The 16602-nt window shown below is 37.1% G+C and overlaps 1 protein-coding gene across 2 annotated transcripts; it reads right to left on the bottom strand.

Moving 5' to 3' along the window:
- Window positions 1-53: 53 nt before the first annotated feature.
- On the bottom strand, window positions 54-16287 carry LACTB2 (lactamase beta 2). Of its 2 annotated transcripts, none has more exons than XM_064651140.1 (7): window positions 16033-16287; window positions 15281-15444; window positions 13879-14002; window positions 10974-11152; window positions 6666-6814; window positions 4840-4917; window positions 54-2276 (listed from the first exon to the last, which is right to left on the bottom strand). In XM_064651140.1, the coding sequence occupies exons 1-7, from the start codon at window positions 16152-16154 to the stop codon at window positions 2202-2204; spliced, it is 891 nt and encodes a 296-aa protein (XP_064507210.1). In that variant the 5' UTR covers window positions 16155-16287; the 3' UTR covers window positions 54-2201. The 2 variants fall into 2 exon arrangements, with proteins under 2 accessions (XP_064507210.1, XP_064507203.1); XM_064651133.1 differs by having other exon boundaries at window positions 4836-4917; window positions 16033-16282.
- Window positions 16288-16602: the final 315 nt, after the last annotated feature.

Below are 16602 nucleotides of genomic sequence, written 5' to 3'. Positions count from 1 at the left end.
TAAACATTCTGTCTGACATAATCAACAAGGAGTCTTGAGACCTTTACAACATGTCATAGCAAAGGTAAGCATCCTTTATTACATATACATCTTAGTAACAGTGCAAACTCTGCTCTTAATATTTCAAAGACACAATACACAATCATTAATGACTTGTCTGGTTAAACTGCCCTTTCCCTCATTTTCTTTTGAAGATGTCAGGCATTTGTTGTGGCACAGCACAGAATATGAAGTTCTCTGATTTGTATTCTCTTACTTTCTTCGCTGTCTGCAAGTTCCAACAATTCTTTAATTGGATTCTAAAGCCATTTCCCTGTATTTAAAAACTTCCAGTAAAACAGAAGAAAATGGTTAGGCAACATTAGATTTCTTCTTTAGATCAAAAAGAGAATGAGATATCACCTCTTCATACTGGTTTCCTACTGTCTTAGGTTTTCAGATCTCATGACAGAAAACTGTCATTTCACTGATGACAGAAAATTGTGTCATTTCATTGATATTTCTGTTTTCCTGAAGCAAAACAATGTAAGAGCATGTGACTTTTTTTTTTTTTTAAAGAAAGTAGTGATAGTTATGCTTTTATTCCTAACAATGGAAAAGAAAACTACAGATTCATGAAATAGCTACAGGAGAACTAATTATTAATGGCAAGAAGTCCATTCTGAGAAACTATGAAGAGAGAAAGAATCCAAAAGGAATTGAAAAAAAAATGTTTGTGTGGGGAAGGAATAAAAAGAGTCTGAAACAGAAAAATGCAAGTAAACAGAAAATACAAAAGAAAGGAAAACTGGGAGACCTGAAAAAGACCTCAAAACAGCACTGCACCAAAAGTTAAAAGTGAGTGCATGTCATGATGTGGACAAAAGTCAGATCAATGAAGTTTGCAAACAGCATAATTTTAGCAGAAAGTTATTATTTCCCTTCTGAAGGGGTCTGGCTGCTACTTCAGAATATGATTTCAGTTTTGGATGCTGTTCTCGGGAGCATTTTTGTTTTGGATTTGTCTCATCCGATCAGAACAAATGCCATCAACTCCATAAAATAATGCTAAGTATGATGACATGTCTTTACATACCCAAACATATTCATATTTCACAAGAATGGTGAAAGGTTTTAAGGGACATATATTTGTCCCTGGTAGTTTCAAAACATTTCATATCTGCTTCTGTTTTTTAAGGAAAAGAAGTATATGTATCATTAAATGCCACATACTTGGAACACACAAAGTAATGCCAACATTTATGTACTATTCTTCAGGTGTAAGCTAAACAGAGAAGGGAACTCACAGTTTAAATTCATCATCAAACATTGTATTGTAATACACTATACAGTATTTTACAACCAAATACAACCTTTAGTTAAAATATTTGTAATTTAAGTGGATTTAACAGCAAAACTTGAGGATTGTTAGTTATGATGTCACAGATAAAGTTAACTTCATATGGTGTGTAATATGTATCTCAATTTACATAGATTTTAAATTACATTCTTGCAGAATCTTAGAAGATAAAGAATTTAAGAATCTACTCCAACTCAGGACATTTTTGACACTGGTTAGTTAAAATTACTGAATCCTCTGAATGAACTCCATAGAAATGGTGTTTCCACCAGAAAACAGAGAAGCCTGAAATTACTTTCAGTATTTGTTCAAATCTATTGCAGTGAACAACCAGCAAAGATGAGCACAGTCAGCTAAATTAGAAAAGGAACATAACCCCCAGTATTTACATCTATTAACAGAAATAACTTGGTTTTTTAGAACGTACAGATAACTTATTAGAAAATCACTTCTTGAGAAGCACAAGCAAATGAAAACAGGTTTAGAATAACATATTTTCTCTTCTTTTTACTACAGTTTTTTATATATCTGATTTATAAAGTTTATTATACTGCTTTATGACATCATAATATTAAGTTCATAAGACTTTGCTATTTGTCTTCTGCCACTGATAATAAAACTGGGCATTTTGTAACAAAGGTATGATTTAGTTCTTCACGCTCATTCCATTTTATTAACTCAGTACCTATCAGGACACTTTTAAAATTCCTATGAAGTAGAATATGAAAAACATTAGTTAACTGACTGTAACATTGCTTTAAAACTGTGTTACTGATTTAAAAAAAAATAAGTAAAAATTAGTTTTTATTTTACATATAGGCTGAGCTCATCATTATACTTTTTCATACAGCAATTGTGCAGATTAAATACATTCTTGAGCAATCTTGCATAACTTATAAATTGTTTTTCCATCTGAAGGTGGGAGTTTCGTCACGTACTGTTAAGAAAAAAAAGGCCAAATTAGTCACAAACCAACCCTTAAGATTGTATTTATAAACATCAGACTATCTCAAACTTAAACCTGTACATGCACATGTATGTACACATGTAATTTTTTATTAAAGCTATTGAAATACTTTCCTTCAGGCCAATGTTCAGTTTTCATGGAAGGTGATAAACATTAACTGTTTCACAATGTAACCCAGCAATATCAAGAGAGATTAATAAAAAGGGTTTAATAATACTCTAGTTATTTAAAGTTCAGAATATTAAACTTTCTAGATATTAAGAAATCTGAGGTAGAAGAGCCCTTGTTCTATTTTCTGAAATTTATAAACTTTAGAGGGAAAAAAAGTCTGTGCTGCTAAATTAAGAACATTCAAATTATTTTTGTCTCTTCATCAGCCATGATATAATGGCCAAATTATATCCAAACACGGGAGAAAGCTTTCATGCACATATTGTGCTGTGCTCCTGTTTACAAGACATTATTTTTCTGTTTCAAGTAAGAAAAGGCAGTGTCACTCCCAACTGAAGCTGTAAAAGTTATGTACTAAGAAAAACCGCAGTCCCCGGTATGAAGCGGTAAATGAATGACTGCAGCAGACAGCACATGGCCATCATTTGCATGGAGTAACTCTCTTATAAGGTTGTAATGTGCCTGTCACACTCCTTAGAGATACTGACAAGATGTTTCTTGGGAAAAATATTTTGTGAAAATTAAGCAGACAGTGTTACGTCTACAACTCAAGTCTTCCACAATGAGAACAAAACTTGAAATGCTGCAACTCTGAGTAGGTGGAAAGGACACAAAAATCAAATGAGCAAGTGCCATGAGAGCACACAAGCATTGGCATGTGCCCAGAACCAACAGAATCAGTTTTCCCTAACAGACGTCCTTAATTTGAACTGAAAAATGGACAAAGGTCACGTGATGTTAAGCATTTACCATAGACCTGGGCGTAAGCTTATATTTAAAAATTCAGCAACTGCAGAGATCAGCACCCCAAGTGTTATGATGAGATTGTTTTCCTCCTTCTCTGTGAGCACAAACTGAAGTTTAAAAACCAAACCAAACCAAAAAACTTCAAAGGGCGTTTCTTGTCCTTCCTGGAAAACAGGAGCATACATCTGAATCAAGGACTTCCAACTGGAGTAAGAGTCACAATTATTCTGATTAGTATCTCCTCTAGTTATTTAAACATATCAATATTTTCAAGTAATTGATTCTTTGTGAACAAATAACTGACTGTATCTGCTGTCTCTTCAAAACTGAAAAGTGATTTCTGAGGAAAACTGAGTTATTTTTGTTCAGTAAACACGGAAATGGTGTTTTTGGGAAAACAAACAAACAAACAAATAAACCCTTAAGTCTGTAGCTCGCTCAGACAAAGTAATTCCCAGGCATTCAAGATGCACACAGGTTTTTGTTGGGAAGACTGCAAGTCTACCTTTCAAGGGAAAGTTAATTTATCCACTACTTGATCTAAATAGAAAATGCTGTTTCTTGAACTACTTTGGTAGTGAAAGGAAGGGATAAACCAGTCAACAGCGCCCAATGCCCTTGAGGAATCTGCTGGAGCCAAAGTGCAGAAACGTGTAGGTCAGTAATGCATATTAATAACCAAGAATTGAGATAATATTTAAAAGCTGGTGCAGTATCATGCTGGTAAGCTTCTATGGCGTTCTGCACAAGTAAGTCTAAAGACAACACTTTCTGAACTTGAGTAATAACTGCATTTGTGTGACACTACTCTATTTTCTTTGAATAAAAAGAAGGTTATTATTGTTACAAAAATTAAGTTTCAGTTGTTCAATTAGTATCTAGTAGCTGTTTTATCATTAAAATAAACAGAAGGTCTAAGTTGAAAAAAACCCCCACTAATTTCATGTTGTTATTCAGGCTGGTAAATGCTGAAAATCTGAAACAGCTGTAAATATTTGTGTTGTTATTTACTTATAAGTAGCCAGTCCTGGGTGCAATTATGTAATGAACAGGAAGAAATATATTCCTTAGCTTCTGTCTGAATAACATTTCCATATGCACATGCCATTACAGAAATAGAAACAGTAAACTAAATACAGTTCCTCTGCTTAGGTACTGTACTAATCAGAAATCATAAAAATTTACACTGCTTGATGTTAAGCATCTCTAGAACACATACACACAAAAATATGCATTTCAGAAATGCAGAAACTTAAATGTAAACCCATAAAATGCTATGTACTTGCATATTTAGGTATGAATTCCAGAAAATATACAAAGATATAAATGCTAGCATTAGGAATGTATTCTATGGTATGCTGTAAATAAAAATTTAAAGGTATATGCACTGTGCTCTAGGCAAGTAATAAATACTTCATGGAATATTTTCTAAAAGTTTGAAAATACTGTACAATCATTTTGTATATCACTCTACTTCAAACTGAAACAAAGCTACTGCAACAAATTGCATTTTTTTCCCCTATAAAATAATGCACTATAATAAAATGACTAACAGTACATAAAACATGAAAATAAAAATGACCCTCCTTTTACCCCCCATCCACAACTTACACACTTTTCCTTCTTTTTCTAGCTTCTTCAAGTGGACTAGGAGGTTTTTTTCTGCTGCTGGAAGTAAATTTTCAGGGATTTCCTAATGGGAACAAAAAATATGCATGTTGTGTTTGTTTAAATATTCATCAATTATTTTTTCAATATATGGAACTCATGGTTTATTACCACATATTTTCCTCTTCTGAATTGCCATGTTGAACATTCAGTTAGTTACAGGAAACAGAGATGAGTAAATCATTTTTACACCAGTTAAACTAGCAGTCTAACAACACATTTTTGTTTACTTTGCTCATTTTTTGCATTATCCGTTTGTATGATGCAAACTTTGGCCAGCATTGAGAAGACTGTGCTCTTCTGAGCTTTGTCTGCACTGGGTTGTCAGTGTAGCTGAGTATTTTTAAAGACAAATTCAATACGCATTTCTCCACATAAACCTATCACTTCTATTCCACAACAACATTTGCATAGGTTTAAATATCCTGTAGTGATTAGTGTCTGTAAATAAGTGAACAATTAAAAAATATAACAGCTTCAGGAGGACAAAACATCTCTTAAAATTTTTCAATGCTCATTAGGTCAAAAATAGTAACATTGGTTGCCCAGAGAAGCTGTGGATGCCCCATCCCTGGAAGTGTTCAAGGACAGTGTGGGTAGGGCTTTGAGCAATCTGGTCTAGTGGAAGATGTCCCTGCCTGTGGCAGAGGGGTTGGAACTAGATGACCTTTAAGGTCCCTCCAACCCAAAGCATTCTATGATTCTATAATGATTACTCAAAATCCCCCTCTCCCGCTCTATCATCCTAAAAGTAAAGCTTTTTTTTTTGTTTTTGAAAATTAAAAAGTTTTTCTCTAAATAATATGAGCATGGTAGGAAAATTCACTAGAAAATTACTTAAATAAATTGTGAACCTTTAAAATGCTTTGAAAGCACACACTTTTCTTTGTAATATAAAGCTTTAGTAGTACTGAAAAAATTTTTATATATATAGGACAAGTGATTTGTGATTTACAGAAACGTGACAATGGCTGTATACTTAAAAACTAGTTGATCAGGCTGGAAAACTGCAGAAGCTGAATTGCCACAGGTAACGGTACATCAGCGCTGCAAAACATTCAATTTGACGTACTCATTCTTTTGGAAACTGGAGGTCAGCAGAACCATGAAAAACGAGTTGTGAAGCTGTTACAGATCTGTGCACAAGCCAAAGCCATTGGCAACTTTGTCATCTTCCTCCTAAGTAAATGCTGTATCTCTCATCTCTGCTTGCTAGGAGGGGCAACCCCCACACAACAGGGATTGCGGAGGTTACATGAACAATGATGAAGTAGCAAAAAAAATACTCTTACTCCTGTCTAATGACACACGAGCTATCCAACTTCTGAGTAGCAACATCCATCTCTGTGGAGCTGCAGTTTACTTGCAATCTCCTGCAGACTGATAAATCAGGAACTAGAAGTTCTAACCAGTCTTCAGGAGACTCCAAACACAGTTTGGCAAATCAGTGACTACTCGCCATGTTATACTTTTCACTCAGAACCAAGTTGTACAACTTTATTTTTGCTTCATCCTATGAAACTGTGCTTAGGGCCACCTAGGTAGTGAAATAAGAAGTTCGTAAGAATCATCTGGGTCTCACTCCAATGAAGTGCTTAAGCAATACAATTTAGATGCAGTCATAAGTGAACCCCGAACAAGCAGAATTTTTTTTTCTCTCTTTTAAGAAGCCACCATGGTCTTCACTCAAAGACTTCAACTGTTACGTACAATTTTATGAACATAACCTCAATTTTCTTTAGCTTGATCTAAAAACTTTGAATCAACAATTACCTTGTATACTATCTTTACAAGCTCTGAGGATGTGTATGATTTTCCAGTATTCTTCTGGAACACATTTAGAATTTGCTGCTCACGTGCAACTCGGTGAGAAATGTAGTTTTGGATTCTAGTATTTGCATCACGTACTACAGGGCCGTGACCTAAAAATCAAAACACACGTACCAGAGCACTATTACTCAAATCTGGAATTAAGTATGCTATTGAATAATTGAAACATTCCTATATAAACTCCGGTAGATTTAAGAGTCATAAGGAATAAGCAGCACCTTTATGTATCACCCTGTCAGAGCATCCTTGATGCTAAATTGTCAGACACTCTTTGAATGATTTTGTGTGGGGTGTTTTTTTTGTTTGTATTTTTTTTTTCTTCCCATCATATAAATAGGCCACAATTAAATTTGAATGTCTGTATCACAGTCTGCAACTGAAAAGCATTAAGACGGAAAGGAAGAATTAGGATATGAAAAGTCTGAATGGGGAAAAGGAATACTTCAGATGGAATGAGGAAAGCAAGGGAAGACTACTTTAGGCTATTAAAAAAAATGGAAAGGAGTTCATTGCTGAGCAGACTTTAAAATGAGATTCATGTTATTATAGTATCTGTGTTTGCCTGTCTTCCCCTCCCCAAAGGACATTGATACTGATGATTTAAACTGATACTGGCTTTTGAACAACAGTGGCTGATGTAAAGGACTCAGGTACTACTGTCCTGTTGGGGACTACCTAGCAAGCACTGAGGTGGCATCTTTAATCGTGACAGGTAATTTTCCAGGACAGATCTTCAGAACTGATTCATACACCGTATTTTATTCCTTTAAAAACATAAGTGATCATAAGTATGATCAAAAAAAATTAATAGAAGGGACAAATCAGTGAGCCAATCGGAATGTGTCAGGGCAGGAATAAGCAAGGCACAGGGAAAGTTACAGGTGGGTCATTTTACGTCCGGCTGGTTAAAAAAAAAAAACAGACATGTTTTTTCCTGGACTGATTGTGCCAGTTCTGAAATGTTCAGCTTACTGACAGGTCTTTGAATCACCTTAAGAAAAGGCTTAATTGGTTAAGCACTAACCTTTATGGAAAAATCAAATACTGCCTCATGGTACACTAAAATGATAGATGAAAATATTCTTCAGCCACGAGAATTACATGCACAGAAATTAAACCTAATGTTTTACCTATTGAGAAATCTACTTGCATGAATAATCATCACATGCTTTTTATAGCAAGGTTTCCTATTTCTTTGCCTGTATATCTCACTGAAGTAGCAACAGCAATTTCCAGCTCTGCCAATGCGAACTCTGAGTAATTTACAAAATTAGTAGAAAAGAAAGTAGTGTAAAAACCCATAGCTTTCTTTTAGAAGTTATTTAGTATCATCCAAATTGGACAGGTTTTTTTTGAGATTGTTGGACTATTTAAAAAAATCACCTTATTCTTTACTTGTACTTTGGGTTAACTGACTAAGTGGCTTTTTAGTATTAAGGCTCTTTAAATTAAAGCTCATTTTGCCTGAGGACAGGCAGCTTATAGAAAAAGAGCAATTAGTTTTTCATGTTTTGAATATCTGTGAAATAAAGCATCAAAGGAATCTGTTCTTCCGGAAGTCAAAATATACACAATTCAACTTATACACTCACTTCAGCACATCTGAAATTACTAAATATACCTTGAAGCTTACCTTGGGTAAATATAGTATTATAAATATATGTAATGTGCAAATATAAAACTATACTGTCATATGCATTTATATTTAATGATTTCAAACATATTTAATCTGAAGCTATTGTCCCTTACAAAGTAAATTACAAATATAACACTGTTGCCATTTATAAAACCAAAACTTTAAATTTAGAAAAAACACACTAAAGGGTATACAAAGCAGAGACTGCAACAGTAACTGTCCATTCTCTTGCATTCTCTAAGGACAGAAGTCTCATTAAAGCAATCAAAAGTAAGGCCTGCACATGGAATCACAAGGCATCTTAAAAGCTGTCCCCACTCTTCCAAGTGATTTAATTGACTTAGACTACAGGACCAATGTCAGGACCTGAAATGGAATCCACATTTTGCAAAGTTAAAGGCATTTCATATCCATTACATCATCTGATCCCTAGCTGTTGTGTATGCATATACATACATTAAAATGATGTCAGAAATCTATGAACTAAATCCAGATGTGGATCTTTCCCATCCATCATTTTTCCAGGACAGCAATATAGTTAACTTCATCCATAAATGGATTTATATCTGAATAAATGTAAAACGTTTCTGAGCACACGAAAAGCACTCTCAAAATATGACTGTCATCCCACGAATTTATATCAGACAGATTCATATTATTTTCTAGTAACACACTGTGAAATAATACAGATACTCTTACCTTAAATTACAGCACAAAGGATAGAACTGAAGAAAACAACTGGCTCATGAAATTTTGCATAGATTCCTAACTCCAGTACCATTTTTTCTGTATTATGAAGGAATATTGTTCATTATTACAGGATGGGGAGCCCTCTGCTGACTAAAATGCCCTTTTCTTGTCCCAAGGATTCTCATCAAATACGGACTGTAAGTAGATGTCATGAGTATTCTGCCTGAGTCACTTCTACATTAAATTCAAAAAGAAGCACAGAAGGGGAATGATTGGCAAAATTCAGCTACTCACACCTAGCCAGCAGTCAGCTCGTTACAAAAATTCATCTAATTCTGAGGCTGCCACATGAGTGCTAAAGCATGGATGGGGAACAGAAAAACAGTTCAAAAATTATGAAGATCTAAAACTGCAGTACAGATGAAGTTCTCAACTTACATAGAATGTGTAGTAAAGCAAACTACCTTCTGCTATAGTTACCCAACAGCATAAACAATTGTTCTGATTGAGCAATAACCATCTTCTACCCAACTGCACATACACTTTGTGGTGCATGGGTGAAAAAAGAAAGTTAATTTTCAACCAACTCAATACTTGGCTACTCATCACTGAAAATGCATAATATCACACTGGCTTCCTAATTGCAAGTACAGTAGAAGCACAGTTACAACAGTAGCAAACAGTTACATAAAAAAGGCACAAATATTCAGCCTGGGTGAATGTGTAATCTAGATACATAACCATTAAGAACAGAGTGAAATACAACAGATAAAATTGATAAACAAAATAGAATTTGGCATATATGGGCTTTTGGAAGGCAGAAATTCAATTAGAGGAACAGACTGAAAGAGAGTAGAACATTTGAGTGAGATTCTGGAAGCTAAAATATTTTTAGTTTTAACAGAAGTTAAGTCAATAACTATGACCAAGTTGCTATTCTGACTACATCAGCCTCCATGTCCATGGAATATCTATAATGATGTTTTTCTTAAATAGCATTTTTATGCTTAGATCTTAAAGCACTTAAAGGACACCTACTTCAAAAGAAGGCTATTTTAAGAGTGAACAAGACAGTAGGCTAAACATAGATGGTTAATGGGAGCAAGACAGGACTGAGAATGTAGACACAGTAGCTCAGAATGACAAGTTGAAGATGATGAAACAGAAAAAAGGCAGAAAAAAATCCTGAAATGTAGCTCTGAGAAAGCAAATGAGGAGTTTAAACCGTTGTTACATAATGAGTTCTTAAAATGCAGTCTTGTCAAATAGACACATGATTTATATGAAAAGTAAATGCATTCCCAAGGTTTGCAGAAAAGAGAGGAAAAAAATTAAAGAAAAGTCATAGACTGAGTGAATCGGCAACTTATTTTTAGAACATGTTTGGCTCTTGTTCAAATTTAACCTAAGTCATTAACTAAGACAACCATGTCACAGTTCTGCAGCTTTTCAAGATGAATTTGTGATTAATCTGTGTTGCAAGGGACAGACATCTCTCTCAAAAAACTTTACTAGGTACTCACAGCGGCAGAATATGTGGGGATGAAAAGGACCAAAAGAACAACTATCATTTTTATTTCCAATGTAACATTAAGGCACATGGATACAGTAATATAAGAAAACTAAATCTGATGTATAATTTAAACAGTGAAAGATTCTGGCCTCTGGAGGCTTTGGGCACAGAAACACAAGATTCACCCACAAATGGAGAAATTTCAGGAAGGAAAGATACCTATCACTACGAATTTTCAAGTCTTGCAAACCACCATGCCATAAAGTCATCTTAGCTTAGTGCTTATTAAGTAATGAACTTGAATTGTTACATCAGGAATCGTGTTTGATTGTAATAAGAGCTCTGAAATTCTTAGAGGACATACTTCAAAATTACACAGTAAAAGAAAGAAGTTAAAAATAGAACCACTTACCTGGATATATCAAATCTGGTTTCATTTCTAACAACCTTTTCAAAGTTTTCATGTAATCATACAGGTCTTCAATTACTGTTGTTCCTTCCCCTAAAATACAGTCACCGGAAAATACAGCATTTTCTTCTTCTAGGTGTAAAATCATGTGATCATCAGTGTGACCTGGTGTATATAAAACTCTGTTTAAAGAACAACAACAAAAAAGCATAAGTTTTTCATACAGCAAATATGCTTAATTTTTGAAGCAAGAACAAATAATAATAAAATCACACACTTGCAAAGCAGCCCACAAGAATCAGAAAAAAACTGACCAAAAAAAGGCTGAAAAGTTCATGTAACCAGGGTATCACTTTGTCTAATCCCCGTCCATTTCCTTATACCAGGTAGAGAACACAGATCATCATCTCTAACTTTACTTACTGACATGCTTTTACTTACGTGACACATCGTAATACAAGTGCATTAAGGGAGCTGACTAGCCGTGTACAACTTCTGTTTTAGAGGGCTTTACTCTGAAGCTTTCAAAGATTCAAATATTATTTCCAAATTGAAAAGCGTGACATTCCTGACATACACCTTGTACTTAGCAATAAGGTTAATGATGATGTCTATTCCTTTAGAAATTAACTCTAAATTTCTGAACCTGACCCAGATAAAGTTAAATCTCTAAAAATTTATTTTTCCCTGAAAGCCCCATGGCACAGAGGAGCAGAGCCATCAAATACAAAGAACCACGGTCTTTTAGCTGTTCTATGTGCAGGTCATTAAACATCTGAATGGTAAAGATTAAGGACCCACATCTTGAATCAGCACTGCATTAGCATGCCACAAAGGGACAGTGGATATGTGTGTATATCTGGTAACCTGAGCTGCCAAGGAGCTGCACTGTGGTGTTCTTTCACTAGGATTTCTGAAAGGCAGAAGGCCTTATGCTGAGGCTGATGCAGACTGAGAGTAACACAGCTCCCATCGGCACCACTGCTGAAAGTGATCACAATCTTCCTGTTAAGGGCAGACGCATCAAAGCAGTGATCAGGAACTGCCAGAGCTGGTGGCAAGCACGGTGTACAGGGAAAGGCTAAACAGCTCCCAGCCAGGGCTAGGAGACCACAAGTGCAGCACCATCCAACGCAATGACTTCCAGCTCTTACTGAATACTGAGCTCAGAAGGAAGCAGGTGAGCCATCACCCTATGGAAGCAACATCAAAATCGAGATGATGGGTTGTATCTTGCCTTTGTGGGAAGTGTTATCCTCCAGTTCTTGATGAAACTTTACCAGGAAACCACTAACATGGAAAAACAGTGGAAAATGAACCCAGCACTGCCTGGCTCACCTCGAAAACTTGAAGGTTGCTAACTAAAATTTAACATGCAGATACTGCTATCTCGGAACCAGTGGTGGATCTGAGAGTATTCTTAAAGAGCTTACCTGCTTTTAACCAAGCCTGAAGTTTGGATGCATTACCCCTGTCATGACTCCATAGGGGCTGGGATGTCTATTATAAATTCTCACCAGGCTGAACAAAGACACCAGACACATGATAGGGAACTCCTGTGCTTACTGGTATAATCGTCTTAACTCTGGGAACTAGCCCACTATTTAGTCCCAGAAGTGTTGGCTAACAACCACTTAACTTTGACAACACACTTAACAAACTCCCATTCCTCACAACAAACTTCTCAAAGGTGTTGGCTAAATAGCCCTGTATTTTTACAACAAACTCCCAACTCCCACAACAGCACAGCCAGCCTGTTTGAGCCCTCCAGGAAGGCAGCTGGGGTGGGGGACTGATGCAGGCATGAGTCTGAAGGCAGAAAAGGAAGTTGGCTCGGAACTGCCTCAGTGCTGCCCCACTTCCATGGGATCCTCTCTGCCAATCACAACTTTCTTGTCGTGACAGTCATAATGTTTGAGACAAAACACGCTTAGGCCTGGTCCTCCACCACCTCAAACTTCAAAATGTGCCACTCTTGTCTTACTAGGATTGAAATTTAAAAAGTTGTTTTACATCTTTAAATTTTTGTCCAAACATGGGCCACTTAGGGAAGTGAAAGGTCTTCAATATGCAATATAATACTCTTTCTATTAATTTTTTTTTTACACTAACAAAATAAAATGCTTTTGAACAAATATGTCCTAAAAATACCCTTTTTTAAAAAAAAAATGTGCCTTTTTTTTTTCTTCCAATCAACCAACTGACATTCTGCAAGTTGGGATATAATTCCCAGCTAAACTGAGGAAAACAAGCAAACTTTGTCCTTAGAAGTGTAATGCCTTGTTAATGAAAGGAGCCTTGAAAGAGAACGATCAGACCTTTTTGTTGTGTGTGTGCTTCCATGAGGCAGAGTGGCTTTCTGTTTCACACTCATTCAAACTAATTCACACTAACATTACAGGCAATATCCTCCCTGGGAAGAAGTTCTCCCAGACTGGCACACCCTACAAGAACCTCATAGGTTCAAGGTTTAAAATTTAACATTTTAAGTATTAAATGTTTTAGTGTCTCCTTGGGAAATATTTTTAAAGTAAAGAGAAAGGTATGCTAAATAATTCATCCAGACTACCATATACTTTCACAAAAGTATCAATTTTAATAGTAAGTACTTATGTAAGAGTGATAAAAAAGTATGTAAAATTTTATTTGATTTTCCCAAAGAAAATATTTTTCTAGGGAAATGTTCCTAATTTTCTCTGCTCAGTCCAAAGACTAAAGGCTAATTCCTGATAATTGTTATTCATAAAATGGATTTCTTTGTATTAACATACCTGCTGGATTATGACAGGAAGTCCACATGCATAAGTGATGAAAAGACTAGATGTATGGGTTTGCAGTCATAGAAATTAGGATACATGTACGTGTCAGAATTCTGAAGAAAAAAGAACTTGCAGAAATTGGTGTTTACCTGAGTGTGGCTCCCTCTGTCTGTACCACATCACCCTCTTTAAGATAAAAATATTTATGTCCTCCTTCTATTGTTTCTTCACAGTGAGGGACACGAGGGAGCTTACAGATGCGATATCCTGAGTCTAATATTTAAAGAAAGTAAAGAAATTGATGTTTGGAATTTGACACTAACAAACCTAATTCCACAGAAAGGTTACTTTTTTAATGGGTACTATTACTTATCACACAGTACGAATACAAAACTAGAAACAATAAATTCTGTATAGTAACTTTATGTTTGTAAAGAATAGAGAAAGCCACTGATTTTGAATACTGTACTCTGTACCAGCAACAAATTAGAAGATGAAAAAAACAATCAGAAATGAAATTAAAAGGTCAGTAATTATAATATTTTACAAATATTCCTTCTTGAGTCATCAAGAGCCACCCTGCATAAACTTTTACAACACCACTAAGATTTCTGCACTCGCATTCTCATTATGATTCAACATTTGCCTAAAACTGGAGACTTTTTTGAGCTGCAACTTCCCTTAGCTTTTATTGTTCTGAACTGTGCATGCCTTGGCTGGAACACCTATGGATAAGAACCCAGAAAGGCATTTATATTCCTTGCTAGTCTTTACAACCACACTCATGGGTTGACAAGCCCAAAATCCTCACCAACACACCAACTGTTTTCAGTAGTGCCCAGGCTTCTTTGCAGAAAAGTACTTAGAAGTTTTACAAAATAAAGCCTGTGACAAAGTTCATGATAAAGTTCAACAATGTTAAGAATTACTGCATTATCCATACTGCTTATTCTCTTCCCAGGTACCAAAGCAGAAATGTCTTCTACTGTTTATCAATATGAAATACACATTTTTAGATCAGAATTTACCTGTGGGCTGCCCTACCACCTTCCCCTCATGATCTGAGGCCTACGAATTTGTCAGCAATTATTAGTCGGCTCCTGTAGGAATCTCAAAGTTATGCATGTTTCTTTTTCAAAATTCAAGTTATTTGTTTTTACACAAGTGAAAATAACAATCAATTTGTCACTGCAGTCAATGTAAAAAGGAAGGATTATCAAGTTTTTCTGACATCACTTAATACCATGTAAACTGCTGATGGTAATCTAAGTTCTCATTATTCACACATAAGAAAAAATCACTATGAAGGTATGCACAGGCACTGAAGAAAAACTGTAGTACTACAAGTACAATATTCAGATTATTCATTGCTCTCATTCAATACACTGCAACAGTATCATGAAAGTACATGTATCTTATATGAAGATTCCAGAAGAATAATCCAGCTGTTTTGCACAGAAGCATTCAGTTAATGTTTTTCACTTGCCACGTATCTAACATTTTCAATGTTATTATGAAATGAGATTTCAACATCTGAAACCTCTGGCTTACCATTCGGGATGTTTTCACAGATATCAGGTATTCCACCAGTATGATCATGATGCCAGTGTGTCACTAAAATTTCTTGAATAGAGACATTGAAGTCTGACAGTGCCTGCTTTAAACAGCTGATATATTCAGGAATAGCTGGCTCTCCGGTGTCAATAAGGACTCTTCTACACACGGACAAAAAAAGAGAAGGACATACAAACAGCACAGAATTAAGAGTGTTCATTTGAAACACAAAAAATAATAGAAGAAGACAACATTGCATGGAAATGTGGCAATAACTGATGTCTCCATATCCAGACGCCATCTCTTTCTCCCCCATATGCCAACCCCCCGTCAAGACAATTTAAAAAGTGAGATAAATAATAAACATAGCCCACACATTTACAACTCCGGGACAAGTAGCAGGAACCATCGTTTAGTACGGCTGGGGAGCTGCGCGGCCTGAGGCTCCCACCGGCTTCCCTCAGGGAATTCCCGGCCTCCCCCCAAGTGTCGCACGGCCGAGGCTCCACACCCCACCTGTCCAAGCCACCTCCGGGCACCTGCCCCGAAAATCTAACGCTTTAGTGTTTCTTTCCTCTTTCTCACCCTAATTAAGGGACTTGTGAACAGGCCGGCAGCCGCCTCTCGCTCCAGAGGCAGCGCACAGCCCCGCGCCGGGGCAGGGGAAGCGACCGGCGGCTGGGGAAAGAGAGACGATCTCCGCCGCCAGGTCCCCTTCTCCCAGCCCCGTTCCCGAGCAGGGTCGGTACCTGTGCCCGGTGCCCACCAGGTAGGTGTTGGTGCCCTGCAGAGTCATGGGCCCCGGGTTGCAGCCCAGCACCCGCACCACCCGCGACGAGAGCCGCTCGATGCGCGGCAGCAGCGACACCATCCTCGCAGCGAATCCTCCCGAATTCCCAACTCCCCTCCCCTCACAACGCCAGCGGGCGGGAAGGCGGAAGCCTGTATTCCCCGTGCTCCGCCTCCCGGTGCCCGGTCGCGGCGCCTTCCGCCCGGCTGTGCGGCGAACCGGCCGTGAGGCGGCTCCTCCCGGCCCGCGGCCCAGGCGGGGCGGCCGCCGAGCTTCGCCTGAAACTCCAACTCTGCCAACGAACGCCGTGGCGATCCACTGGGATAAAGTTATCCTTCGTGGAGAACAGTTCTCAGTAGAATTCAGTCCTCTTTTTCCCGGTCGGTGCCTCGCTGCTGCTCAGTGAGAGGCAGGTCCAGGCTCTGCAGGATTCTTCCAGAGAAATTTGTTGCAGGGGCAGCTGCACCTTCTCTATATTCCAGGAACGTGCCCACTTACAGAGTATGTAGGAGCTATATATGCTCCTGTA

The sequence above is a fragment of the Pseudopipra pipra genome, chromosome 1 (genome assembly GCF_036250125.1).
Source record: "Pseudopipra pipra isolate bDixPip1 chromosome 1, bDixPip1.hap1, whole genome shotgun sequence".
Lineage (NCBI taxonomy): Eukaryota > Metazoa > Chordata > Aves > Passeriformes > Pipridae > Pseudopipra > Pseudopipra pipra.
Note: the sequence above shows the minus strand (reverse complement) of the source record. Positions and strands in the feature narration are given on the sequence as shown.